This window comes from Molossus molossus, unplaced genomic scaffold (genome assembly GCF_014108415.1).
Source record: "Molossus molossus isolate mMolMol1 unplaced genomic scaffold, mMolMol1.p scaffold_m16_p_27, whole genome shotgun sequence".
Classification (NCBI taxonomy): domain Eukaryota; kingdom Metazoa; phylum Chordata; class Mammalia; order Chiroptera; family Molossidae; genus Molossus; species Molossus molossus.
Genome location: NW_023425363.1, coordinates 3,508,153 through 3,536,036, shown reverse-complemented (window position 1 = coordinate 3,536,036; position 27,884 = coordinate 3,508,153). Strand labels below are relative to the sequence as shown.

The following is a 27,884-nucleotide window of genomic DNA, read 5'->3' as shown; positions in this document are numbered from 1 at the left end:
GGGAGGGCGGCTCAGAAGACAGTGCTGTCCCCTTGGCATTTCTCTTGGAACTGAAGGGGCTCAGGGGAAGCCTCAGGTGATGAGCAGAGGGGAGCACTGAGGCCCATGGGAGCAGAGCCGCAGATGGAATGGAGACTCGGGGTCTGCCCTCAGGATGGGCCCTGGGCAGCTGAGCCTGCTGTGCAGCTAGGACACTGCTTTGTGCCGGGGGTGGATGCCAGCCTGGGGCTGCCGGTCTAGGAAGTGCTCTTGCAATTCACATAGCGGCCAGGGGTCCCCTTCCCCAGGGCCTCCCTCCGTCTATGAAGTTTCCTTGGTTTTTCTGACAGCTTCCACCAGCAACCACCTACGGCTAGAAGAATACAAAGGAAGGGCCTGAGGCACAGGAGATGACTGGAAGAAGACTGTACTGATTCCCTAAGGATGCTGTTCTGTTAGATGCTTTGTATTAACATCTTGTTTCATCTCCTCAGAACAACTGACAGGTAAGGTGTGAATATTCTCATCTTTTGGAGACAAAAGTAAGACTTCTAAGGTCAAGCCATGGACTCCCATTCACCAGGCCTAGTTACTGATGGAAAGCGGCAGCGAGGTGCCCTTCAGAGCACTGGAAAGGAGGGAGATCTGGTTCTCGTTTCTCCTTGTCTCTGAGGAGCGGTGCAGCCCTGGATGTCACCCCTCTTTCTGACTGTGCCTGTGCAGCAAGGATGCAGGAAGTCCTCGCGAGCCTTCCCCCGACAGGACGCTGAGCGCAGGTGGATTTCGCTGCTGGGGAAAGCTGCAGGCCACCCTGGTCTCAGACACGGGAAGGACATAACTGACAGGTGGAGGTACGGGGCACACTGGGGGAGGAGGGGGACAAGGAACAAGTGCCGCGAGAGGGAATCTGAGCACGAGCACCCAGCAGCAGTCAGGGCTGAGTGGATGAAGAGCCCAGGATCAAACCACAGGAGCAAGTGTCTGCTTCTGCATGGGGCAAGGCTGAGCCCCCAAACAGCTGTGGTGCAGCAGTCAGGGAACTTTCTGAGAAAAGTTCCTAATCTACGTCACATCTGAGGAAAAAGCACATGGGCATGGGGAGTTCAAATGTGCGGGAAGAACTGAATAGCTTTCTGGGAAACAGTGTAAGATGCTGGTGCAGGAAGACTTTTCTCAGGGGCGAGGGAGAAACTGACAACTGTGAACCCCCCCAGGAATGCCCCTGTGGGGGCACAGGGACTGCTGTAAGATCATTTTCAAAAAACTTAGGCATATCAATCCATTGCCAGTAACCCTGCTCAGTGCAGAGAGGACCAGAAATTTTTTTTTCTTTATTGATTTTAGAGAGAGGAAGGGAGATGGAGAGATAGAAACATCGATGAGAGAGAACGTTGATTTGCCTGCCTCCTGGGGACTTGCCCCACACTGGGGACTTGGCCCACAACCTGGGCATGTGCCCTGACTGGGAATAGAACTGGTGACCTCCTGAGAACCAGAAGTGTTAAAAGCCTGTGGCACTAGAGCCTCTTCCAAGGAAAATGGCCCCAGACAGTTCTGTCTGCTGTCCCCTGGGGTTCTTTGCCTGGATGAAAACCTTCCCCCTTCCCCACTTCAGTGGTGGGGCCAAGGAGGGAACCACCCAAATCAGCCTAAGTGCCCTGCATCTCTGTCTGTCCAGGTGCTGGTTTGCAACAGACCCAATCTGCTCTTTCCTCCGGAATGAGGTGGAGCCGCTATGTCGGTTCTCCATGGAGCTGACTGTTCACTCCAGTCTTGGAAGCCCAAAGCCTCAGAGTGACCACGTGGTTGGTTGGAAAGACCATTCCTGGGCTCCCTCATTTTCCCACGTATCTTCACAAAAAATTGCATGTCTGCCTGTAACCAGGGGATGTGTCTTTCCTGAGCCTGAAGAGGCCTGATGCAATTTCTTGCCTTCTCTACAAGTGTGGTGGGGACAGGACGTGGACAGTCTTCATAGGAGGGGGAGCATTCCTGCCTGCCCTCCTTCCAGCAAGGAAGCAGGTGGAACCGTGTGGAAAGACTGTGGGGAACAATATATAGCCTCTTCCAGTAGCTGGAGCACAATTTAGGCACAAAGCTGGGAGGGCCCAATACTGGATGGGTCTTCACAGGTGCAGACAAGTAATAAATGGAGAACTGGGCTCTGGTTCTGGTGCTGCTCTGCCGTCACTCAGCCTGGCCATGCTGGACACACCACCTCTTGGCCTGGTTCAAGTGAAAGGGTGGGATGTCATGACAGGCAAGGCCATTTCTACCTCCATATTCCCCTGCTCCAGTCTGAGGATGCTGGGCAGCTTTAGAAGGTACTAAGCTAAGTCCTTCACTTCAAGTTGCCCCTTCTCCTTCCTTAGTACCCGGGCCAGGTCCCGCTGCTCCTGTGCCCACGGGAATCGCTTCTCTACAGGATGGGCGACATGATGTGCTTGCAAGACCCGGAGGCAGACACTAACATCTTCGAGGCTCAATTCTTTTCACCGGTATAATACAGATACATACCAGTAAAATGGGTGGCTGTGAAGTACAAATGAGATTTCTATTATGTGTATATGTCCTCCTCCAAAGAAAGGTTTGAGATAGCGTATAAAACATACAACAGCCCTGGCTGGCAGGCTCTGTTGGCTGGAGTGTCATCCTGTGAACCAAAAGGTTGTGGGTTCAGTACCCATTCAGGGCACATACTTAGGTTGTGGGTTTGATCCCTGGTCGGGTGCATACAAGAGGCAACTGATACATGTTTCTCACCTTGATGTCTCTCTCTCTCTCCCTTCTGCTCTCTACACAAATCAATAAAATTATATCCTCAGGTGAGGATTAAAAAATATATATATGCATCTGCAACAGATGATAACAAAATAAACGAGAATAAGGGGAGGAGAAAAGCCGGAGCGGGAGGCACAGGCTCACAGAGCTCAGTCCTAAGATCTCATGTACTTCCAAGGGCCGCAGAGTTGGCTCGAAAGCTTTATGTGGCCAAAGCGCAGAGAAATTACATCAGTCAGTGCCCCTTCGCTGTACCCGTGGGGTCAAGAAAACCAACTCAGCTGTTTAGGACATGAAACAATAATGAAGACTCAGAGATTTCTCACAGGGAGAATGTGGTGAGATGTAATGAGTAACATGGCCAGCACTGGCTCTCCTGCTATGTTTAAGGTCCATGGGGCTCACACAACGAGCAGGACTGCGCTTGGGGAACCGTCCACCCTGGGCAATGAAAAAACCTCTGCACCTCCATCACTCAGAGAAGCGTACCTCACAGCCGTGTACAGGGCGACATGATTGCTGTGACCACTGACTCCCCCTGCATCGAAAGTCACCACCTGCAGAGAAAGAGAGGGTTTCACTCATGCCTTGATTTCAAGCTAGCTGTCCCCATTCCCCTGGGAAGGACAGAAGAGTGCAGAACCATAAAACTTTTCAAGTTTTGAGTATATCTGAACTGACTTTGGTTCATTCAGATCAATGGTGTGTAACTATCAATTTGGCCAGCTGTATGGATACTTTCCCACAGGGGGTTTTCACTGTTTATTGTTGATCCTGGCTGATGGAGCAGAATGGAATTCAGCCCTGATAGAAACCTGGGTTTAACCCTGGCTGGTGTGGCTTAATGTTCGCAGCGTCAGCCCATAGACCAAAGGAGTGGCGGGTTCAATTCTGGACAAGGGCACGTACCTCGGTAGCATTTTGGTCCCCGGCCCTGGTCGGGGTTGTGCGGGAGGCAACCAATCAATGTGTCTCTCTCACATCAATGTTTTTCTCTCTTTCTCTCCCTCACACTCTATCTGAATATTAATGGAAAAGGATCCTCAAGTGGGGATTTAAAAGAAAAAAGAAGAAGAAACCTGGGTTCAAATCATCTTTGTTTCTTATCTGCCTAGCCAGTTATCAGCACATTGAGTCCTCCTGGCTGGCTGCTGTGTGCACTTGTCCACGCAGGTGCTGCCCGATTCACTGGGTCTCTAATCCTGGTGTCTCGCTGAGGGCACCAAAGCTTTCAGGGACAGTTTCCACCATGGCCTGGGGTTAAGTTCACAGAAGAAATGTTTATTCATAGACTGCCTCTGTTTCCATTTTCACAACAATGGATCTGTCTATTAACTAAAAACTTAGATTCCAACACTTCGGTTCTGCACAGGGGGATTTTAAGAACCCCAAGGAACAATTTAAATAATAATAATGATAATAATAAAAGAATAGCTTGAATAATAGAAGAAATATTTTAAAGAAATCAGAGACTCAGAAAAAGGAACAGTAGTGGTTGGTTAGGGGTGATGGAAAGAGGCAAGCTGTCCCCAAGGAATGAAGGAGACCAAAGAGCATGGACAAGGGGGCCTGGAACCAGGACTGGACGGGATTCACTATCAGTCTTTCTATACTAAACCATAAGACATGTTGACTTCATGTATAGAAAACTCTGAGCAGCTAACTTTTATTGAGCACAGGATGGAGGGCGAAACTATAGATTAAAAGAAAAATTTTAATCCTGTCAACTGATCCTGATTCAAACAAGCTGCAAAAATAAGAACACATTTAGCCCTGGCCAGTTTGGCTCAGCGGTTAAAGCGTCGGCCTGCGGTCCAGAGAGACCCGGGTTCGGTTCCCGCTAAGGGCATGTACCTCGGTTGCAGTTTGTCTGTGGCCCTGGTTGGTCGTACGGGTGGCAGCCACTTGATGTGTCCCTTTCATGTCGATGTTTCTCTCTCTCTCTCTCTTCCTCTCTCTCCCTCCCACTCTATCTGAACAAAAATGGAAAAAAATGTCCTTGGGTGAGGATAAATAATTAATAAATAAAAATACATTTATGACATGAGACTATTGCAAAACATCAATCTTAATTAATTTCAGGTGTGATAATGATATTAGTGTTAATAAAATATTCAATGTCTTTTAGAATTGCATATAAGAATATTTAAATATGAAATAGGATGGCGAGAATCTGCTTCAAAGTAATTCGGGAAGCAGGAGAGGTGTTTGAATGAAAACAGTATTGACTATGTGTTATTTACTGAGGCTGAGTAACAGGAACACAGAGGTCCACTAAATTATTCTCTCTACTTGTGTATGCTTGAAGTTCTCTATAAGGAAAAGTTTTAAAAATCTGGGTTAAAGTCTTATAAAAAGATAGTTGTATAATGGTGAATATATGTCATTATACATTTGTCAAAATCCATGGGTAATACGCCACCACAAGGGAACCCTGAGGTGAACCAGGGGCTCTGGGAGATAACGTAGGCTCGCTGATTGCAACGAAGCATGGAGGACGCGCGTTACATATGCACTTCCTGCTCAGTGTTGCTGTGAGCCTAGAACAGCAGCCTATTATGCTGACCACCTGTAATTAAAATAATACTGAATGTCAACTATAATTTAAATAAATTTTTAAATACAGTCTATTAAAAAAACAGCTAAGCATAGATCTTGAGTACTGATCCCACTTCCACGCACCGCGGCGGTGGAGGGAGCACCTGCACCCGCTCTTCCCTCTGACACTGCCCACCCCGGCCCACTGGGCAGGGCACAGAACTTTACCACTGGAAGGTGTTTCAACTTTCAGTGTCTGGGCTTCCTCATCTGAGAGATCAGAAAAATAATACCTGCTCTACTTTTCTCATTGGGTTGAGGCGAAGATAAAATAAAGCACGTGGAAGTGTAGAGAACCATGCAGCAGTAAGGTCAGAGTGTCTCAGCTCTCAGCCCAGTGCGTCCGAGAAAGCTGGCCAGGTGGGGCCAGGTGACTGTCACAGGCAGGGCATACCTTTGGTTAGGGGCTTTGGGGCTATGTGGAGTTCAGCTCAGGTGCTTTTCAAATTCTCCAAGGTGTTTGTTTCTTCCTCATTTCACATCTTTTGGGGGGAGGGGGAGACAAACTTCAGTTATTTTCAAAGGCTCAGACAAAGCCTAGGTTCCTCCCAAACTGGCAAGTTTATCCTCAACTTATAAAATTTTTCTCTAGATTTCAATAACCAGAGAAAATATCAAGAATAAAAAAAAAATCCCGGCTGGTGTGGCTCAGTGGTTGAGCATTGACCCATGCACCAAGGGGTCACCAATTCGATTCCTGGTCAGGGCTCATGTGCAGGTTGTGGGCCTGATCCCCAGTGGGGGGCATTCAGGAGGCAGCCAATCGATGTTCTCTCTCATCGATGTTTCTATCTCTTTCTCCGTCTCCCTCTAAAATCAATAAAGGAGAAGGAAACCTTCCTCCTTTGTAGGTAATTTGACTTTTCTTTTAGCTACCTGTAAGGTTTTCTTTCTGCTTGGTATGCTGTGGTTTCATTATAACATACCTATGTATGGACTTCCTCTTACTCTGTGAGCGACTCCCTGGACTTCTTAAAATGGTAGGCTTGTGTCTTTCTCATGCTGGATAGTTTTTAGCTATAGCCCTTCAAATATTTTCTCTGCAACCACTTTCTTGTCTTCCCTCTTAATAAAGGACAGGATAAGTAGACAAATAAAAATCTGTAAAAACACAGATTTAAAAATATGATTACTAAATGACTGAATGAAAAAATGTAAAGGGCTGTATCCCACAACTGTAGAATTCCTTTCATAAGAAGGGGACAGTTTCTAAAACTTGACCATTTTGTGACCCACAGGCAAGCTGTCCATGCCTTCCTGTGCTCTCCCTCTTCCTTCCTGGAGCGAGGAGGGCTGGACCCGGTGCATCCAGCTCCCTGGACACGTGCAGACTCGTGCCTGGCACCTGCAGTTCTTTCCTGTTCTTAACTAATCCTCACCCCAGGGTATGTTTTTACTGATTTTGGAGAGAGGAAGGGAGAAAGAGAGCAGAACATCAATGTCAGAGAGAAACAATGAGCAGTTACCTCCCATTTACACCCTGACCGGGGATTGAACCCCAAATCTGGGTATGTGCCTCGATTGGAAATTGAACCCGCGACACTTTGGTGCAGGGGACGACACTCCCACCAACTGAGCAACCCGCCAGGGTAGCACCTGCAATTCTTTATAAATCCCATCCACTTCCTCCCTAAATTGCAGAAATCTTACGCAGACCCCCATAAACAAGAGATAGCAGTGGGTGACAGTGGGACTACTCTGGTTTCTCTAAAGCAGGGTTCTCAATGCGGGGGTGGCAACATCTAGAGACATTTTTATTGTGATGAATGAGGGGGGCGGCTCCTGGGTCGAGAGGTATTACTTAGTGGTGGAGTCTAGGGACGGTGCTCAACATCCTACGATGCACAGAACAGCCTCTATATCAGAGAGTGACCCCGCCCCAAAGGTCAGCAGTGCCACTGCTGAGAGCCTGTCCTAAGGAAGGGGGAGCTGGGTGTGTGGCTTGTTGCTGAATTCCCACTTCACAGCAGATAGTGAATACCACATAGCAGATGCTCAATAAATATTTGTTCAATGAAAGACTGAGGCAGGGGTTGGGCCCAGGACCTAGCCTGTTTGACACTTCAAGACACTACCCAACCTCTCGGCTGTTTTCTGTAGAGGGCAGAGTTACTCTTCCCAAAGCTCTACCCTGTCAGCTGTTCTAGGAGACCCTGTCAGTGCTCCTGCATGGAGAAGGACAGACAGCTCAGCACGGATCCCGCAGAGCGCGGGCCAGACAGAACCCAGTCTCCTCCCAGCACACTGTGCCAGTGCTGCGGAGCCAGCTTTGGCCCTGAACAAAGAAGAGCTCCTGGCAGTATCCCAGCACAGCCCAGGTGAGAAACTACCTTCCCATGCCTTAGCTCTACGCGTCCCGGTTGGTGCTTCATCTTTTCTAACTGTGCAGTCCACACTTCTGGTCTGGACAGGGCACCTGGGCCCTCCTACGAGTTACGCACTCAACCTGGCACAGGACACTGTCACAGGGCAACTTCTCACCTGCATAGTACTGTCCCTCACCCCTGCCTCAGGGACTGTGGGTCGGTGTGGAAGTGCACTCACTGTGTTATGGGAGGCTGAGTGGAAACCCCTACTTAGCTTGATTATGGCCTTAAGTCCACACCGGCCATGGTGTCAGAATGGCCTTATACTTCTATTATCGCACTGCAGGGAAATTATTCCCAATTCATTTGGTAACTTGCGAGTTTCCTTAGTAACAGTAAGGTGTGTTAAAGATATTTTTAAAAAGAATTTCCTTGTTTACAGAAATTAAATCAATTCAAGATTATGCTGACATAGAGGTCCCTCACGCATCTGAAGGAACATGAACAGCTCAGGCAGCGGGAAGGACCTCCAAGCAGCTGGGGCAGTTAATGGTTGCAGCACTTTGGGGATGAGCACTGTCAAGGGCCTGTTCTAGTTCTTGGGGTTATAAAGATGCCATGGAGCATCTTTGCCTTCATGGGTTCACAGTCTAGTTCACAAGACGTGGTCTGTACTTTAAAGGACAAACAGCAACACATGTCCCAGGCACAGGACACACAGCAAATACTGCAGGAATGCCCAGAAGAGCTGAAGAAGTCAGGGAAGGCTTCTTGGAGAAGGCAGTCTTGAGCAGAGCCTGGACAAATCACTTTTCTGGGACACAAACTTGGGAGACTCTTGACAGCAAGAATGGCATGCAGAGCTGTGTGTGCCCTGAAGATCCCCCTGGACGTCCAGAGCCACGGCCAGCTGCAATGTGGCCTAAGAAAGAAAGCTAGTGCCTCGGCAAGGACCCACCCTGTTCACCAGCGTTGAGTATGTAAGTAAGGGCCAGATCAAAGAGAGCCAAATGTACAAAGACAGGAGTTCACCCCACAAGCAGGAGTTGCTGGGGAGCTCGGCTGTTCTGATGCACTGAAGTAGGGGAGGAGAGTATCTGGGGGCTGGCCTGGGATACCAAGGGGTATTGCAGCACACTTCATAGACCTCAGCCTTACTTCAAGCAGGTCCTGAACACCAGCCCTGTCTCTACACCTGGGCTTTGGAGCCCTGAGAAATCCTAAATGTGCACTGGGCAGTCAATACAGCAGGGAGTCTGACTCCTAAGCCTATGGACAAAACCCTCCGGTTTTCACACTCAGACCCCCTGGTACGAAGCAGATGGGAGGTGTGGATCTGCCAGCTGCTGGTCACCATCCTTCCGGCCAGGAAAAGAAAAAAGTAATAAAGTCAACACAGAGAGAAGATAGAGGCGAGTCCTGGCAGGGCCAGGGACCCACCTGCATCACCACCTGTACGTGATTTGGAGTGAGCCAGTCCAGGTGCTTTTTGGCATTAAAACAAAGAGAGCTGACTGCTAAATCATCTGTCATGAGAAAACAAAGATGGGCTGGCCAGTGGGCTCCAGTGGTTGGGGCTGTCCTGTGACCTGTGACCAGTGACGAGACCCCTGCAGGAGACCCGGGGAGAGCTGAGATGGGTGCACCCAGACCTGTCCACCTCTGCAGGTAAAGGCGAATCTCCACTGTTGCCCTACGGTGACTCAAATGTTCTCCCTGCAGTGGGTGTGAATCTATCCATGTGTTTTTCTGAAACCAAGGCTTAAAATTGTAGTTTTGCCACTTGCTGAACTTAGACTAGCTGCTTGGTCTCTGGAAACCTCAATGTCCTTGATGGAAAAGGAGAATGACAACAGCATTTACCTCTAAAGTTAAAACGAGACTCTAAATCCGAAAATGCTCGGTCGTGGCTGAAGTTCTGTGCTAATGGGAGCTGCGGCTCGGCTCCGTGGGGACCTGAGTTTGTAGGTGGCAGGACAGAGGGCACAACTGGAAAAAACCTGTGCCTCTGAACGCTGACAATTTGGCTCCTTAGTCTCACAAAACGTGTGTTGTCATCAGGAGGTTTAAGAGAGAGCACTGGAGGGTGTGTGGCCTTTTTTGTTTTTGTTTTAGTTTTGGTTAATCCTCACCAGAGGATATTTTTTCCGTTGATTTTTAGACAGAGTGGAAGGGAGGATGGGGAGAGAGAGAGAGAAACATTGATGTGAGAGAAACCATTGCTTGGTTGCCTCCCACATGCACCCCAACTGGGGCTGGGGATTGAACCTGCAACCAGGCACTTGCCCTTGACTGGAAATAGAACCCGAGACCTTTCAGTGCCCGGGCTGACACGCTGACCACCGAGCCGCACCGGCCAGGGCTTGTGGCCTCTTTCCAGAGTGGCCCTGGAAAGGGGCTGGGAGTGAGAAAGTGGCACCAGGAAAGGTGTGGCTGGGCCCCAGCTTTGCATTCTGGGAGAGCAGTCCCGTACCAGGTTAATGTCATTCACTTCTATGTGCCGGAGGAGGACGCTGGCCACACGCTCTGTGTCCCACTGCGCACGTGGGTCGTCTGGGAAATCCCTGGAAGGAAGAAGCACAACTTGAGTACCGTTTCCAATGCGGTGCGGACTCCTCCCTGAGCTCTGGGTGGATGCGTGCCAGTCCTGTGATGGGAATTACATGAGGGCTACCCTGAATATCCAGATTTCCATTGAAAGAAGTAAAATTTAGAAAAATGACACAACTAGAAATCGATGGACGATTCCGTGGAACACACTGAGAGTTTTGGGCTGGTTGCTGAGGGGAAGAAATAGACATCCATGGGACAGGCTTTGTTTACAAGTTGGGAGACATATGGTAACAGCAAACCTGACACAAAGCAGAATGGTATTTACTTTATAAGAATAATAGTAACAGTGCTTTATGTATGTTACTTCATTTAACCTTGTGAAATCCTTTCAGGAGTCCTTAGAGATGAAGTTGCTTGCTTGAAAGGCTGTTAAAGGTCGGTCTGAATGAGGTTTTCTGACTGCAAAGCCAAGATGTTTTATCACCAGGGAGCTGGCAACATGCCACCTCCAGTGTCTCCTCCTCCATCCCGTTTCAGTGCATGGACCTGTGACACACCTGATATGAGGCCAAAGCGTCAACGTTGAGCCCCTTTTGCAGGTATCATAAACAGATATGCATCTCTCTTTGGCTCAGATTGTGGCAACACCCACAACGTGACCGAGAGCACAATGTGACGCTCTCGTTGCTCCCCATCTGGCAGGCTGCTATAACCTCTCTTTGGACCAAGGCCATTCACTGACCCTCTTAGGACTTTGGTCAAAGGAGAGTCACTGAAGGTTTTTCAGCAGGAAAACGGCATAATCCTCAGCACTAAATAATATAGTTATTTCTATTGCTTCATAGCTACCTCTACCAAGTCCCTAGGGTGCCTTCTGTGAAGAGCAGCTCTAGATCTTTCAAAGCAGTGTCCTATTAGACATTCTACGAGGTTCTCACAATGTTCCTGCAGTAAGCAGGACAGACAGCTCAGCTGGTGGTGGAATAGATAGGGACAAAGTACAGATCAGTACAAGTCCAGCCTTATTCCCTAAATAGAGCTAAATATGGCATGTAGAACATGATCAGCTGAGCTCAGACTGCTGAAGGAAAACAAGAGACACAGGAATCTGGGAAAATACTCTTGGTGTGAAAACAGCTGCACACATACTCCTGGTGGGGCGGTCCACATAAATGTATCAAGGCGTCCTTTTGGAAACTGAGTACACCAATAATAGTCACATGGATAGAGAAGCAGTCTAAGAAGAAGGGTAGGGCAGTTGTTGGCTAAGCTGACTAACTCCTGGTTCTGAAGTGCTGAAAGATGAACCCCAGGATGGGAAAGCCCACTGCCGCCTTCCTCATCTGCAGAGACTCGGGCTCTGCTGTGTAGGGCGCTGCACTGAGCCCGAGGGCCACAGGATAGGTGTAGCTCCGTGCATTCCCTCAGTGGCTCTCCCCTCTCCCCTCGGATAAGAAAGCCAGGTCCTGAGAGGATTTGGGACTGTAAGTATCCCCTCTGTGATTTGTTTTTGTAATCAAGTTCAAACTCCTCTTAGTAAGGCATTCAGGATTCTTCCCAATCTATCTCCTATTTTGATCCCCTTCATTTCTCTTTGAGAGAACGAAAAAGATGACCTGTGAGAAAGCAATTAAAACTGTAAAGGCATATGTCAATGTCAAAGTAGTGGCTGTTACTGATACATTAGCCTAATTTAGGCCCCTTAAAAGTAAAGAATCCCCCCTTTCTTTCCTGCTCTGAGGTCCTTGCAGAGCTGTTTGCTGACTGCTTGTCAGTGTCAGTGTTTCAAGGGGGTGTAGGCAGTCCAGATATGTAAGATCCATGGAGGTAAAGCAAGAAATCATGAGAACTTGTACTTATATGTTTTTCTATCTGTTCAAATTTCTACTTTCTTAGCTATTTTATAGCATATACTAACAGAGTTTAAGATGTATACAATTTAAATAAATAAGCCCACAAATATGGAAACCCATGCTCAACTTTTGTTTCTCTCTGTCAGGGGAGTATGAAAAAAAATACAGGGTGGGGCAAAAGTAGGTTTACAGTTGTTCGTGTGGAAATACAGTCATTAATAAATAATAATATGAAAATAAACTCTGTGTTTCGTGTTCTCACAACTGTAAACCTATTTTTGCCCCACCCTATATTTGGAGATCACTGGTCTAATCTACTCACCCTACATTTTATTTTTTCCTGGATATTTAAAAACTACTTTATTGAGCCCGGCCAGTGTGGCTCAGTGGATTGAGCATCTGACTGAGAGGTCCTGGTTTGATTCCTGGTCAGGGCACATGCTCGGGTTGCAGGCTGGATCCCCAGTTGGGGGCATGCGGGAGGCAACCGATTAATGTTTCTCTCTCACATCGATGTTTTTCTCTCTCCCTTCCTCTCTCTCTAAAAAAAAAAAAAATCAATAAAAAAAAATTTTTTTTAACTATTGGTATAAAATCCACTTAAAATGTACAATTTAGTGATTTTTAGTAAATTTGTTTAGAACTTCTACATTTTATTTTTACTAGTATTTTGCATACATTCGGCTGAGCCTCTGAGGGTTGAAACATACAAGTAAGGGCTTTGGAAGTTAGCAACTTTATAAAGCACATAAGGGACAAAAAAGTATAAATGCAGAGGGCAGCAAGGCATCCCAGGGGGATCACCTTCCCTCAAGGCAGGAAAATAGAAATCTGACACTGGGAAACTTCAGATACTTGCAAAAAAAAAAAAAAAAAAAGTATCTCTTTAGAGATCAACTGCCTGAGTTGTCCTTTGCCTAAAGTTCAACCCTAATCAACTCAAGGCTTGGGTCCAAATAATAACTTTTGCAAAACTCCCTTCTTCTCTAATGGATGAACAGTGATGCCTTAGATAAACATGCCGGCAGAATGTAGACAGAAGTATGTCAGAGATAGTTGGTGAGTGACCTTTGACCCATCTTTCTTTTTAATTTATTCATTTTATTTTTTTTCAATTGGAAACCAAATTTTATTTTATTTTATTATTATTTTTTATTTATTTTATTTTTGTTACAGATGTTTCTCCTTTTTTTACCCCATTGACACCCTCCTCCCCATCCCCCAACCCCATGCCCAGTTTTGTTAATTTATATTTTTAATCTTTTTCTTTGTTTGTTTTAACCCTCACAAGAGGATACTTTTCCATTTATCTTCAGATAGAGTAGGAGAAAGAGAGAGAGAGAAACATCGACATGAGAGAGACACATCAATTGGTTGCTGGGGACTGAACGGCAACCAACGTACTGCCCTTGACCGGCACTGAACCCGAGACTCTTTGGTCCACGGGCTGACACTCCAACTGCTGAGCCAAACTGGCCTAGGCTGACCCATCTTTCTTTGTCCTGTCCCTCTTCCTACTGGCTAGAGTTTGCACCTGATGACTAGAGTTGAGGTGGCCCTCTCAGTCCATGAAGTGATCCTTAGGAACAAAGGCCAGACACAAGAGACAAAGAAGAAGGAGCCCCAGCCCTGGGGCCTGGTGGGACGCAGCCAGCACAGCCACCTCAGACAGCACACCTCTTCCTGTTGCAGTTATTACGGGTTTTCTGTCATTTTCTGCATTACCAAATCCTGACTTATATAGGACATACATTTTTAAAGTCTCCATTTTATTGATTATTTAGATTGTTTCCAATTTTTATTATTGTAATAGGTTATAATGAGCATTCTTATACACAACTCTTTGTATGCATCTCTCACCATTTCCTTGGGATCAAATGATAGAAATGCAATTTCTGAGTCAAAGGTGAAGTGAAGAGAATATGTATGGAGCTCTCTTTAAGAACCCTGCTATGGCCCTGGCCGGTTTGGTTCAGCGGCTGTAGCGTCGGCCTGTGGACTGAAGAGTCCCAGGTTCGGTTTCTGCTGAGGGCACGTACCTCGGTTGCAGTTTGTCCCCCGCCCTGGTTGGGGTTGTGTGGGTGGTGGCCGGTTGATGTGTCTCTCTCACGTCGATATTTCTCTCTCTCTCTCTCTCCACCCCTCTCTCCCTCTCACTCTGAGGATGAATGCAAAGGTGTCCTTGGGTGAGGATAAAAAAAAAAAAAGAAGAACCTTGCCATGAAGAGGAGATGAAAAGTGTGTTAACTCGCAAGAAGTGCAGCATTAAGGGAGTGTTTTCACAGGCTTAAAAGGAAAGACTAAGAAGTACAATGTAGCCCTGGATGTTTGGCTCAGTGGTTGGAGCGTCAGCCTGCGGACAAAAGAGTCCCGGGTTCGATTCCCACTAGGGGCACGTACCAAATTGATAAAAAAGAAGTACAACATATATGAAGAGCTCATTCTTCCTAAAAATCTCAGGGGCTTTTATACCCACAGTACTTTCTTAGCCCTATTAGCTCCCTGAAAAGCAGTTCATTTACTTCCTCTCACAACTGGTGAGAGGAGAGTGAATGCGTTCCACAGGGACCTGTGCAGGCCAGAGGGGCCGGCTGATGGGACTGTAATAGGACACACATATTGTCAAGGCTCCAATTTCATCTTATTAACCAACCTTTCTCCTTGGAAAGCACATGTATGTAAATCAAGGCCAATATGAAAGTAGAAGTCAAGCCTCAAAGAGTAGTCAAACTGTAAATCTATGTAGAGAAAGCCAGGAATCACCCTCCCTGTCTGATGGGAAAGTGAGCCTTGCCACAGACTTGCCTCAGCAATAGGCAGGTGTTCTAAAGCAGCTCCTTTGCTGCACGTTCCTTTCCCAGAGTACAGGCCTGCAGGGCGACAGGGAAGGGTCATAAAGTTACCGAGCCTAGAAACTTTCTTTCATTATTAGCAAAGTCTTTCCTGGTTTTTATTGCAGTTTTAATGAGAGTATGGAAATCTCTTGGTTGCTGATGTGCCTGGGTAAGTTTGCTAAGATGTAAAGCTGAGGAACTTTTTCTGGCTGAAACAGATGGATATAGTGGGCTGAAACCAGGTTTTGGCCAAGTAAAGCAAAGATGACAATTCTGAAGAATTGAGGACCAGGAAAAGCAGCACTGCAGCAGGCTATGGGTCGTCCGGTCCTTACTTGATATGCTCCCTTCTTTCAGGAGAATCCTAGTGTGTAGAGCACTCTCAGCTCAGAAATGATACAACTAAATCTCTGCAATATCTGGCAAATGACCTTGTACCTAGACTTTCCAATTCAGAGACCTGAGGTCTTCCCACTGAGCCCTCACTCTACGTGTCAAGTCAATCAGGTGGTGTGTCCAGATAAGAAGCTAGTAACAGAGAACTGGGAGTAAAGGCAGAATTTCCAAGGTCCTTCACAAAGGAAGTCTGAGGACTGTTTAAACATTAAAAAGATGGCTCTGGATGGGTAGCTCAGTTGGTTGGAGCATCGTCCTGATGCGCCAAGGTTATGGGCTCAATCCCCAGGCAGGGCACATACGAAAATCAACCAATAAATGCATAGATAGGTGGGACAACAAGTGGATTTTTTGCCTTGGCCAGTTTGGCTCAGCGGTTACAGCGTCGGCCTCCGGGTTCGGTTCCTGCTAAGGGCACGTACCTCGGTTGCAGTTTGTCCCTGGCCCTGGCTAGGTTGTGCGGGTGGCAACCACTTGATCTGTCCATTTCACGTCGATGTCTCCCTCTCCCCTCTCTCTCTCCCTCCCACTCTATCTGAACAAAAAATGGAAAAAAAAAAGTCCTCAGGTGAGGATTAAAAAAAAAAAAGTGGATATTTTTCCATCTCTTTTTCCCATCCCCCTCTCAAATCAAAACATTAAAAAAAATTAAGTGTATTAAAGATTGTTTAAAAAACCAGGTATTTTACAAAGCAAGAAATGTAAGCTGCCAACGTATATTCTTCCAATTTTCAGAAAGAATCAGAGAAATGCTGAATTAAAGCAGGACATCTGTGTGGAGAAAGACAGAGGGAAAGGCTGTTCCAGAGAGTTGGTGGGAGTTTAAATTGCTACATCTCAATGAGAGGGCAATTTGGTTATATGCAATTATTTCTGCCCTTTGACCTTATCTTTCCAGAAATGTAGTGTAAGGGAATAATTAGAGACGCCCAAGTCAAAGTCAGCTCCGGCAGAGATACCACTTTCACTGCAATTAAAGGAGAAGGAGGTCTGCCGTTCTATTGTTCTGCCACCTGAGAGCAACTTCTCTAACTTCCTGTATCGTGGCTTATGAAAATGCTAAAGATAATAGAGTTTGGGGGCATGTTCAATGCGAAAATAAAGTAAGTATAGCTATACCCAAGGTAAGGAATGTTAATGCAAAACAAAACAAAAAACCCTAAAGTTACTAAAGTTTAATTTTGCTTTTGACTTCTAAGTCTAAAAGAATGATACATGAGCTCGGCTGGTGTGGCTCAGTGGTTGAGCATTGACCCACGCACCAGGAGCTCGGCGTTTCGATTCCCAGTCAGGGCACATGTGCAGGTTGTGGGCCCAATCCCCAATGGGGGGCATGCAGGAGGTGGCCAGTTAATGTTCTCTCTCATTGATGTTTCTATGTCTCTCTCCCTCTCCCTTCCAAATGTATGTCTGTCTCTGAAATCAATAAAGAAAAAAAAAATTTTTTAAAAGAACAATACACGAAAGAGGAATAGAAATGTATTTAGAGGACTTGAATTTTGAAAACAAAATACATTTGTGAGAGAACTTCTAAATAAAGGGCTCTGAATGTGTCCAATTCTACAGCTGTTTAATCTGGGTTTCCCAGAAAGCAGAGCCTAGGATACATGTGTATTTTTGGGGAGTGTGTGACCCCTAGAAACAGGAGTGAGTGACAGAGAGAGGGACAGCCCACACAGGATGCTTCATCAATTTGACCGCTGCATGGACACTGGCTGTGTGACCTCACAGGACTGTCCAAAGTTGTGTGAAAGTATCTTAGAACTGCTCTTCTGTCCCGGGGGAGAAAGCGCTGTTTACCTAACAGGGTGCCAACTCTCTGATACTTTAGGGTTGAGCAGGTTTGGGCACCTGAGTCCCCAAGCAACAGCACAGAAAACCTAGGGCAGAAAGCAAGGGATGTAGAGTGGGCCTGAGGTGAGCGGCAGTCAGATGGTACCAGCCCAACCCCACTGCACAGCGGGGTGGAGGGGTGTGGGGTGGCCACAGCACCAGAGCCCGGAGTGGGGCTCTGAGAGAATGAGTCAGTGCACCTGGAACCCATCTGGACTAAGCACACACTGGGCATCATGCGTGGGGCCAAGGTGTAGGAATACAAACATGAACACAGATCAGGGGCCCTGGCTCAGGAAGCTTCAGGCTGGTGGGGGTGAGCCCTGCATTGCTGCAGGGTGAGAAGGAACTGCAGGGGGAAGGAGAGGGGCAAGGGTAGGAGGGAAGAGCCCTGCATTGCTGCAGGGTGAGAAGGAACTGCAGGGGGAAGGAGAGGGGCAAGGGTAGGAGGGAAGAACGCAGGCCGGGCAGCAGCGTCCCTCAGCCAGCAGCTGTCAAGCTCAGGAAGCACCGTATGGAGACAGCGGCACTGCTTCTGGCTCTAAAGACGTGAGGACAATGAGGAGTGTTTGGAAGCTATCGAACACCACAGAGGAAGCCGTCTCTGGCCAAGCTTTTGGTCCGGTAACTACAGTCCTCATGGGCCCTGCCCTGGGCTGTATTTAGCAAACAGTACACGGGAAAGTGCCCCAAACTAGCCCTGCCCTAGACCTTTGAGGTCAGTAAACAAGCCGAGCCTTTGAGGGTTCAGAAACACGACGTCTGTTTTCCCATTGGCTGAATGTCCTCAAATGTTGACCTTTCCTACACATCCTAATGGCTCACCCTGGCTGGCACTCTCTAGAACCCTGGCAATAGGGTCACGGCAATGCTGGGCAAAAATCTTCTGTGGGTTGTCAGTTCCTTTAGTCACCAGGTCCTGGCAAGGAAAGCCCCCTTCCCCATGCTCCCCAAACTGGGAAAGCCCCAAGGGCCCAGGTCTTCCCTCCCCCAGCCGCAACCCTGCAGGAAGCCGATGGCTACACAGAGCAACTTTGCCAGGGTTGGGTAATAGCTTATCTCTCTGAAAACCCAGTCCCACTTTTGCACACTGCACTCTGAACTTTAATACAGAGGCTGCTTGCACACCCTTATTTGGTCTTGTGGCTTGTAAGGCCCAGCTGGAAGGTTCAGCCTGCCCCTCCCCCAGCCACCTCAGGCACATTTCAAAACTTGATTACTTCCTTTGTCATCCAAGGCGGGCAAAGGTCATTTAAGTTCACTGAACACAGGCCAGATGAGAGCGTAGAAGATTACCTGGGGCCTGTGCAGTCCCAGAGGGCCCGGACTGCTAACACGCTGCACAGTGGCCACTGTGGAGATCTCCTGGCCTTGATGAGCGTGGCTGCTAAGTGCAGGAGAAACCATGAGAATGAGCAGGAATTAGACCGAAGCTCAAGATGTGCTATTCTAAAGCAGAACCAGGCAGCTTGTGTGGTGTCTCCCGATCACCAATGACTAGCCTAAAAACAGTGACAAAAAAAAAACAAACATTGGGGGAAAACAAGTCAAAGAGAAAGAAAAAGTAAGAGGACTGAAAAGAGAGGTGCACGTGTGAAAGCACTGAGGATGGGGCTCTACTCTGATGAGGGTACACATGCTAGATTCAACCATCTCGACTAAGCAGGAAGTGGACTCTCCTGCCAGGACTGCCCACCCTAATTCACTTTGTCTTGAAACACATGCCGGTTGTTTGTAATAGCTATGTTAGGAGAAAGATGTCAGGGCAGGAGGAATAGGGACACTAAGGCAAGAAATTAGACAAAAAGCTTTGCAGACTGCTTGTAGCAGGGTTACCTTGAGAACAAGGTTAAAACCTCTCCTTCTCACAGAAGAACGCAGGATAGGAGGGGGAAGGTAAAGGGGCCAGGAGGAGGAATCAAAGACCACTTAGAGCAAATTATCCTGAAATTGTTACAACAGCAGGGAGGAGGAGAAAAGAGTATAAACAAAAAAGCCAGGTGCTTCTCATACATTGTGGAAAAGCAACAGCAAAGCGGAGACTTTTAGAGTTAATCATTAACAGGCTATCTAGCAGAGAAACTTTTATTTATTTATTTATTTAATTTGTTGATTTTTAGAGAGGGAGGAAGGTAGAGGGAGAGAGAGATGAAAACATTGATGCGAGAGAACATCGATTGGTCACCTCCCGCATGCCCCTAACTGGGGACTGGGCCCACAACCTGGGCATGTGCCCTGACCGGGAATCGAACCGGCAACCTCTTGGTGCGTGGGTCGATGCTCAACCAGTGAGCCACACTGCCCGGGCAAGCAGAAAAACAAAAAACAACAATTTATAGACAGGAGGGTATGAGGCAGAAACTGCCCACCGTACTTGCTCTTCAGATTCGCTGAGGGCCCGCCTGGGCTTTGTAGGCCAGATGGATAGGTGTGCTCACTTTGCTTCGTCAATAAATGTGCATGCTTTAATGTTTTAATAAACTCACTTACATTAATGTTTTAATAAATACATTACACAACACAATCAAGGTCTCTCTCATAAATTCATTTATACGAGAAGACAAGGATCGAGGTTGGGAACAGCCTGCTCCCTGTGATTCAAGGGGCTGTCCAGTAGCACCTCTCCTGTGTCTGTGAGAGGTGCCTGTCGCATTTCGGTGCGGTGACTCGGATTTGAACAGAGGTGCTGCGGACCTCTTACACCGAGGAAAGGCCGTTCGGTGATGATTTGCCCCTTGAGAAATCCTTAGTGGCCTCTGGAAGCAGTGTGAGTGAAGGGGGGTAGGCGGAGGCTAAACAACCAGGACAGGTCAGTGGTGGTGGGAGAGCAGCACCTGTCTGTGAGAGTGAGAAGAAAGTGAGAGAGAATAGAACCTGAAGGAAGGGCAGTTCAGGGAAGGGTTTTTACCATCTGGAGGATATTCAAAGATCGAGGCAAAGAAGTCTGTTGAGTTGGTAGAGGGTAAAGGTAGCCGGGAGAGGCAAAATAACACAGATAGGACAAAGGGAGATATGGGCAGAAGAACAGTCTGTTTTTGTTAAGCATCTACTCTGATGAGGGCAGTTTGCACGAGAGAAACATCAGATGGAGAGCACACAGCTATTGGATTTAACTGGGTTAACTGTTTCAACTTCATCAGGTTGCTGTGAGGATTAAATGACATAATATTTGAAAAACACTTAGAACAAAGCTTGGCATGTGGTAAGTGTCCAGTAAATGTTACAATTCTGCTGACTCTTGATTTGAAGATAACTTCAGTGCTGAGGAATGAAATGAGCAATGGGGTTTGACCAAGCAATGGTCAGTCCAGAGCAGACGGTCCTGTGTGAGCAGGTCACAGACTGTAAAGGAGAATGCAGCCAGGCTCTGATGGGTTTTGAATACTCAACTAAAGGCCCCCATTGTACCCAAAGGTAGGCACAACAGGGGGCCTTCAAAGCTTTTTGAGGACTCAACCTATATTTTAGGAGGGCATACTCTGGGGCAGGCTCACTGAGAGAAAAATTCTGTAGAGAAGTCCAAATAGGACATGATGAGGCCCTGAATGAAGAGGGTGGGAATGAAAAGATGGAGATCCATCGACATGGTGCAGAGCCAGAGTCTACAGGACTAGAGGGCTGAACAGAAGTGGGGGAGGAAGGCCAGGACCTGCAGCCCCCAGCACACCGCCAGGGGAGGGGCGGGAGAACTGACTGCCGAGAAGAGGGCTGAAGAGGGAACTCGGACGGTCTGCCAAGAAGGAGCCAGCAAGGAGGGCGGAGAAGGAGCGGTTGAAGAGTGCCTGCCTCACGTGCTCTGGAGTGTTACACAGACACCAAACACCACCAATGTACCCCGAACTAGGCGAGCAGAACTGAGCACAAGTATGCAGGGACCGTCAGTTTATAAAGGCAGTTTTCATGAGCAACGTCCTGTGGCCATCCAAGCTCATGGCGAGGCCCACACAGGATGTGTTCCCTCCTTATGTAGCGTTTTAGCAGCTGTGAGGAAGGAGGGAAAATAGCCCACGGTGAAGTTAACGGCAGGCCAAGAGCAAGTGAGCTGCTGAGGATTCCCTGAGGGAAGCGGCAAGAAGACTGAGCCTGGGACTGAGCCTGGGAGAGGCCTAAGGCGACCCTGTCGGAGCAGGCGAACTGGGAGACTCGGTTTGAAGCTTGATCAGTGGATCCTGACAGAACTGAAGTGGATGCCTATACTAACTCAACATTATTAATAATAATCACTAACTCTGTAATAATTCAATAAGAGTTTTTGTATAATTGGGGATTTAAAATGTTTACAAAAATCTTCTCTCTGCTTAATTGCTTAATATAGACGAACCCTCATTTCTTCTACAAGTGGTAACTCTTGGATCATCCACTATTCCTTTGTTGCTGGGCCTAAGATGGGGCCCAGTCCCATGTCCAGCCTAGACAACCAGCTAATCAGGTATCTACAGAAGCTGCACTGACCCTTTCACCAGCTTAACGAGCGCTCTGGATTCTCTAAGAGGTTATTGTTTCTTTATCCTCACCCAAGGACACTTTTTGATATTTTGTTCAGGTAGAGTGGGAGGGGGAGAGAGAGAGAGAGAAATATCGATGTGAAAGGGACACATTGAGTGGCTGCCACCCACATGACCCGACCAGGGCCGGGGACAAACTGCAACCGAGGTACATGCCCTTAGCGGGAACCGAACCCGGGTCTCTCAGAACCACAGGCCAATGCTCTCACCGCTGAGCCAAACAGGCCAGGGCCCTAACACGGTTCTTAATGAGAGTGGTAGTTTGAGGAAGAATACCTACCTCACAAATGGTATTGTTGATTGAGTGGGAAGGGACTTTAGCAACCGTCTTAAGTAATTCTGTTAGTGTTGGAAAAAGTCAGTCCAGGGTTATTTTTTTAAATCAATGCTGACTTACTCTGTTGTGAGGGCAAATGGTTCAGTTTTCAAGGTGCCCAGGTATGGGTATCAAGGCTATACAGAAATAGACATTTTCCATAATAGTATCAACTATCTGGTGAAGTAAAACCCAGACCAATTATCATCTTTAATTCAGCATTTCATTGTTCTATCTCATTCCTAGAACTTGGGCTTTTCGAAAGTTGTAAAGAACAACAATAGCGATTCTTTCTACCTCTGTCCTGCAGTCTCTGAGACCAAGGAGAAGTCTAAGGCAGTGGGCCATCAGCCACTCCCCTCACCCAGAACAAGGGAGGCTTTTCAGGGGACTGTGGGCCACAAGGCTCAGGGAAATTTGGAGTATGTGACATTTCCCAGAAAGACCCTATCTGCTGGCGGTCAGATGGCTTCCGAAGGGCAGTTTTTTCTTGAAAATCAGGTGGTGTCCAGATCAGGGCAGTTTACCACTATGGCAAGTTATAGAAATGGTCCACTGACCAACCCTATCTCAGCAGTGCCCCCACGGATACCTGTCCTCCTCACTCCTGTGTTAGGGTCCATCTCAGCCGTGTCATGGATAACCGTCCTTCTGTCCTCCCATTCTCTGGGCCATGTCAGAATCTCTCAGGATGAGTATCTGAAGGTTTTCAGTGCTTGCTCTGGCTGGGTGGCTCAGTTGGTTGGAGCATTGTGGGAGACTGTTTGCATGGCATCAATTTTGCTAAAATCTGCTCTGCCATCACCTGCCCCAAGGCAGGATATCTCTGTCTGCATCTCTGCATACAATGTTTCTGCATTCCTTTAAGTAACCATTTACTCAGCCAGTTATGCTCTGTTTATCATTTGTTCCACCCGGGATATTTATGTGATATTTACTTGAAATTGCTTTGGGGTGGTCACCACAGACATGCTTGGCAACAAATGTTCTTGTTTTTCTGCTCCTTGCCCTATATATACTGTGGATCTCCCCAGAATAAACGAGACTTGATCAGAATCCTGTCTTGTCTCCATTTCTCGTGTCTCTTGTCCCTCCTCATCCTCACTCCCCCTCTAGAGTCCTCGTTGCTCGACCTGCGGGACGGGTCAAGTGGCGCCCAACGTGGGGCTCCAGCACGGGGGATCCAGTGAAGGACGCCGTTCGAGTGGCCGGCAGAAAGGAAAAGAGGGAACGACGTGGGAACCTGCTGCGTCTGCACCCCTCGGGTAAGTGAACGGCGATTATGGGTCAAGCATTGAGCCAAGATAAGATGTTCGTTGAAGGACTAGGAAAGGCTATAAAGGCACGAGGAGTAAAGGTAAAAATTAAGGATTTGTGTCAGTATTTTGATTATATTAAAGAAGTTTGTCCTTGGTTTGGTACAGAGGGAATTATAGATCAAAAACGATGGAAAATAGTTCGTGATGCTCTTAGAGATTATTATAAGACTTATGGACCAGAGAAGGTCCTGGTAACTGCTTTTTCTTATTGGTATTTAATAGATGAGATTTTATCTCAGAGACATTCTGATCCTCTCGTTGCCAATGTAGTAGAAAATGGCGAGGGTATATTACAGAAAGAAAAAAAGGGGAATGAAAATGAAAGTAAAGAATGTGAGGACTTCATGTCATTCGATAGTGATAATGAGGAAGAAGAAACCGAGCCTACTCAGAATGGGGTTGTGCATACGGGGAGCTGTCCCAAAGATCCCTCCCCGCATGCAACTTGCACCAGAGCTAGATGATATAGAGGCTTTTCCAGTAACAGAAACAGTGGACGCGCAAGGACAGTCTTGGCGTCACCATAGTGGGTTTGATTTTAAATTAATAAAGGAGTTAAAGACCGCTGTAGCACAATACGGAGCCACAGCCCCATATACTACGGCAATTTTAGAATCAATAGCCGAGAATTGGCTTACGCCTGGGGATTGGCAAACGTTAGCCCGAGCGACACTTGCTGGAGGAGACTATCTCCTATGGAAATCAGAATATGTAGAGAACTGCAGGGACATTGCTAAACGCAATGTGCAGGCTGGTAATGGATGGAATTTCGATATGCTAATAGGAGAAGGAAATTATGCCAATAGTGATGCCCAAATGCAATATGATGCAGGTCTTTTTGCACAAGTTCAGGCTGCAGGCACTAGAGCATGGAGGAAACTGCCCACCAAAGGTGACATGAGCTCCTCCCTTACTAACATTAAACAAGGACCTGATGAGCCTTTTGCAGATTTTGTCCACCGCTTAATTACCGCAGCAGGCAGAATTTTCGGTAATGCAGACGCGGGTACGGATTTTGTTAAACAATTGGCTTTTGAAAACGCTAATGCCGCCTGTCAAGCCGCTATTAGACATTATAAGAAAAAGACTGATTTAACTGGTTATATTCGCCTATGCTCTGATATTGGGACTGCTTATCAACAGGGCCTTGCCATGGCTGCCGCCTTGCAAGGGCATACAGTTAGACAGTTCTTATCTCAGCAAAACAATAGTAAATGTTTTAACTGTGGAAAAACTGGCCATTTCGCAAGGAATTGTAAAGGAAATCCCACTAATAACTCAAAAACTCAGACTCCAGGAGTTTGCCCTAGATGTAAAAGGGGGAAACACTGGGCTAATGAATGTAGGTCTAAAAAGGATGTTCAGGGTAACAAACTACCCCCGATGCAGGGAAACGGGCACAGGGGCCAGCCCCAGGCCCCCAAACCCAAACAAATCTTTGGGGCAGTCAGTTTTGTTCCAGCAAACAACAATCCATTTCAAACCTTCTCAGAGCCACCACAGGCAGCGCAGGATTGGACCTCAGTTCCACCACCTACACAGTATTAACCCCTGAAATGGGAGTTCAGGCCCTTCCTACTGGAATCTTTGGCCCTCTGCCTGAAAACACATTTGGACTAATAACAGGACGTAGCAGTTCAACAATGAATGGACTACAAGTCCTTCCAGGAGTTATAGACAATGACTACTCCGGAGAAATTAAGGTTATGGTATCATCCCCCAAAAATATTAGTACTGTCATCACAGGACAAAGATTTGCTCAATTGCTGCTCCTGCCTTTGATGCCCACCACAAATAGGACAGTATCAGGACAAAGAGGTGATCAAGGCTTTGGGTCATCAGATGTTTACTGGGCAGAGGTCATATCAGCACAAAAACCCATTATGTCTCTCTGGTTAGATGGTAAGAAATTTTCAGGGCTTATAGATACAGGGGCTGATGTCACAATAATTAAAAAGGTAGACTGGCCTACAGCCTGGCCCCTAGACGCAACTCTGACTCACCTAAAAGGAATAGGGCAAAGTCAAAACCCAGAGAGAAGTTCAAAACTATTAACTTGGAAAGATCAGGAAGGTAACCAGGGCACCATACAACCATATGTTATAGCTGGATTGCCTATAAATCTTTGGGGTAGAGACCTCTTATCCCAATTAGGATTAATAATGGGAAGCCCAAATGCTGTTATTACTACCCAAATGTTGAAAACCGGATATCTACCAGGCCAAGGGCTGGGAAAAAATAATATGGGTATAATAGAACCCATAGAGCCCTCCCCAAAGACTGATAGGGCAGGATTAGGCCATTTTCCATAGGGGCCATTGACACTCCTGTGACCCATGCAGAAAAGATCACGTGGCTATCTGAGGAGCCGGTGTGGGTTGATCAACGGCCTCTAACAGCAGAAAAACTGATGGCTGCACAACAGCTGGTACAGGAGCAGCTTGATGCTGGCCACATTGTCCCTAGTAACTCCCCTTGGAACACTCCTATTTTTGTCATTAAAAAGAAATCTGGCAAATGGCGGCTATTGCAAGACTTAAGAACTGTAAATAAGACTATGGCACTAATGGGAGCCTTACAACCAGGACTTCCCTCACCTGTTGCCATACCTTTGGGTTATTTCAAAGTCATTGTTGATCTAAAGGATTGTTTTTTCACGATTCCTCTGCATCCAGATGATCAGAGGCGATTTGCATTCAGCTTACCAGCTATAAATTTCAAAGCGCCTATGAAAAGATTCCAATGGCGTGTTCTGCCACAAGGAATGGCTAATAGCCCTACCCTATGCCAATCCTTTGTGGCCTCAGCCTTACAATCAGTTAGAGACAATTGGCCAAATATGTACATTATACATTACATGGATGATATCCTCATAGCCGGAAAAGAGGGGAGCGAGGTTTTGAAATGCTATGAGATGATGCGCATTGCCTTAAGAGACAAAGGCCTGGAAATAGCCCCTGACAAGGTCCAACTTGCAGACCCTTATACATATCTTGGTTTTCAAATGCGAGGGTCCCTAATTTCCTGTCAAAAATTAGAACTAAAATTAGACAAGCTTAAAACCCTAAATGATTTTCAAAAATTGCTAGGGGACATTAATTGGCTTATGCCCTATTTAAAAATCAGTAAAGGAGAACTCAAACCCCTGTATGATATATTGCAGGGAGATGCCAACCCTACTTCTCCCCGTGAACTTACGTTAGAAGGAAAACAGGCTATACGCAAAGTTGAACAGGCTATCCATTCTCAAGTAACCACCTTCATGGATTACACTAAACCTTTAAAGTTTATTATTTGTAAGACTGCTCTCTCCCCTACCGCTGTTTTCTGGCAGACAGCGCCCTTAATGTGGATCCACTTGCCTGCCACACCTAAAAAGGTCATTGAGCCATATTATCAGGCAGTGTCTAATCTCATTATGATGGGTAGGAAACAAGGGAAATGTTATTTTGGTACGGAGCCAGATATTATTATACAACCCTATACCGTGGACCAAATTAGATGGCTCATGCAAAATACTGAATTTTGGCCCATTTCCCTAGCCTCTTATGCGGGGATTCTAGACAATCATTATCCACCAGACAAACTTATTGATTTTGCCAACAAGCATGAGTTTACCTTTCCTATACTCACAGCATCTAAGCCTCTGAGAAATGCTTTACTAGTATTTACTGATGGGTCCTCGACGGGTAGAGCTGCTTACACTTATCTGGACTAAACAGTGTCATTTATGACCAGCAGCACATCTGCTCAACTAACAGAACTGCAAGCCATTGTTGCTGTTTTTTCTGCCTTCCCAGATCAATCTCTCAATATTTACACAGATAGTGCGTACATCGCACATTCTATACCTCTATTAGAAACAGCTGGACAGGTAAAAAACATATCCAATGCAGGAAATTTGTTTAGGCAGTTACAGAAGCTAATTACAAAAAGAGTTTACCCATTTTACGTAGGCCACTTATGCGCCCATTCTGGGCTGCCAGGACCTCTTGCTGAGGGAAACCAAAAAGCTGACCTAGCTACTCGCCTCCAGGATTCTAATCAAGTGTTTACAACCATTGATAACAGCTCTGATAAAATCACCCTAGCACAGAACAGTCATCGATTACATCATCTCAATGCTAAAACGCTTCGCCTTATGCATCAGATTACTAGGGAACAAGCTAGGCAAATTGTTAAAAACTGCCCCTCATGTGCCACTCATTTGCCGGTCCCCCACCTTGGAGTAAACCCAAGGGGACTAATCCCTAATGCATTATGGCAGATGGATGTTACTCACATCTCTGAATTTGGAAATCTTAAATATGTACATGTTATCATAGATACCTTTAGTGGATTCATTTATGCTTCCCTCCAAACTGGTGAAGCCACAAAACATGTGATCAGTCACATGCTAACCACATTTACAGTTCTGGGATGCCCACAGCAATTGAAAACCGATAACGGCCCAGGCTATACAAGTTCAGCCTTTTCCGAATTTTGCAAACGCCTCAATATTCAACACATAACAGGTATATCTTGCAACCCTCAGGGCCAAGGGATTGTAGAGAGAGCACATCTGTCTTTAAAGATCACCATTAATAAAATAAAAAAGGGGGAATGGTACCT

The 27,884-nt window shown here is 46.7% G+C and overlaps 1 protein-coding gene across 1 annotated transcript in view; it reads right to left on the bottom strand.

The window, feature by feature from the left end:
* The window catches only part of PIGL (phosphatidylinositol glycan anchor biosynthesis class L), a 74,648-nt gene that overhangs the window by 14,103 nt on the left and 32,661 nt on the right, over positions 1-27,884 (bottom strand). The window contains exons 3-4 of the mRNA XM_036278352.1: positions 10,138-10,228; positions 3,250-3,317 (exon numbers count right to left, since the gene is read on the bottom strand). Coding sequence (XP_036134245.1) covers positions 3,250-3,317; positions 10,138-10,228 — 159 coding nt within the window. The remainder of the gene's footprint in view (positions 1-3,249; positions 3,318-10,137; positions 10,229-27,884) is intronic.